General features: G+C 36.5%; 1 protein-coding gene across 1 annotated transcript in view; it reads left to right on the forward strand.

Moving 5' to 3' along the window:
* LOC119582142 overlaps positions 1-1071 on the forward strand; it is a 10587-nt gene that overhangs the window by 5598 nt on the left and 3918 nt on the right. The window contains exon 5 of the mRNA XM_037930380.1: positions 87-183. Within this exon, the coding sequence (XP_037786308.1) occupies positions 87-183 (97 nt within the window). The remainder of the gene's footprint in view (positions 1-86; positions 184-1071) is intronic.

Consider the following 1071-nt stretch of genomic DNA (forward strand, 5'->3'; position numbering starts at 1 on the left):
AATATTCAGCAGATTAGAGTAAACACTTCTGCACCTCTTCTCGACAACCATGTCTTCTGTATTCATCGTAATGTTATTCCCCACAGGAAATTTAAACAAGCGAGGCGTCGTGGGTCGGATGTGGCGTTTCGCTGTGATGGGCGACCCGACCGTGGAGGTTTTCCTCAGTCGCGACGCTGATAGGTGAGCCGAGACGTTGGTAGGTGAGTCGCGTAGCTTAACAGGTGAGTCGTCATGATGCTGAAAGGTGGGTCACAACGCCGACAGGTGGATAACGACGTTGATAGGTGAGTTGCAAAGCCAAGAGGTGATTCATAATGCTGATAGATGAGTCACGGTGCTGACAGATGAGCCATGATGCTGACAAATGAGTCGCTACACTAACATGTATATTCAAATATAAAAGATTTATTTACGTAAGTAATAAGTAAAGCAAATATTATTATCATTTATTCATAATTTCTAAGTACATTTACTTATAGTGTATACTAATTCACAGTCGGATATATGAGTAATAAGTAATGCCATAATATATATTAATATGAGTAATAACTACACACTCAGTTATTTAATAATTAAAAAAATATATTATTCATTACTCTCACAAAGACTTTATAAAACCTCTTTCACAACAGTTTTGTTCAAGTTTACCCTTTTAAGCAAGTCAGCACGCAACATGTACAGTCGGGGATAGATGAAAGGTCAACAGAATACACCATAGTTCCTTAGGTGTTTTTCGTACCTGATGATACTGCATAGCACTATTATATTGTAATTATGTTACTGCATTATAATTGTGTTAGATACTGTATTTAAGGCATCCGTAGTGTAAAATTCTGTATTTTCGCCAAGTATTTGATATATTCTTCAGATTAATTAAGTGGTTTACATGGTGGCATTATGTATGTCAAATATCATGCATAACATATCAAAGTTGGTGCTGAATAACTTCTATATACACGCTCTCTGTCCCTCCCTTCCTCCCTCCCATGTTGTCATATTCGTTCAATCTTATTCATAAAAAAACATGATTCAGATATTCATACCTCGAAGATCTTATTACAGATTTTT

The sequence above is a fragment of the Penaeus monodon genome, chromosome 15 (genome assembly GCF_015228065.2).
Source record: "Penaeus monodon isolate SGIC_2016 chromosome 15, NSTDA_Pmon_1, whole genome shotgun sequence".
Classification (NCBI taxonomy): Eukaryota; Metazoa; Arthropoda; class Malacostraca; order Decapoda; family Penaeidae; genus Penaeus; species Penaeus monodon.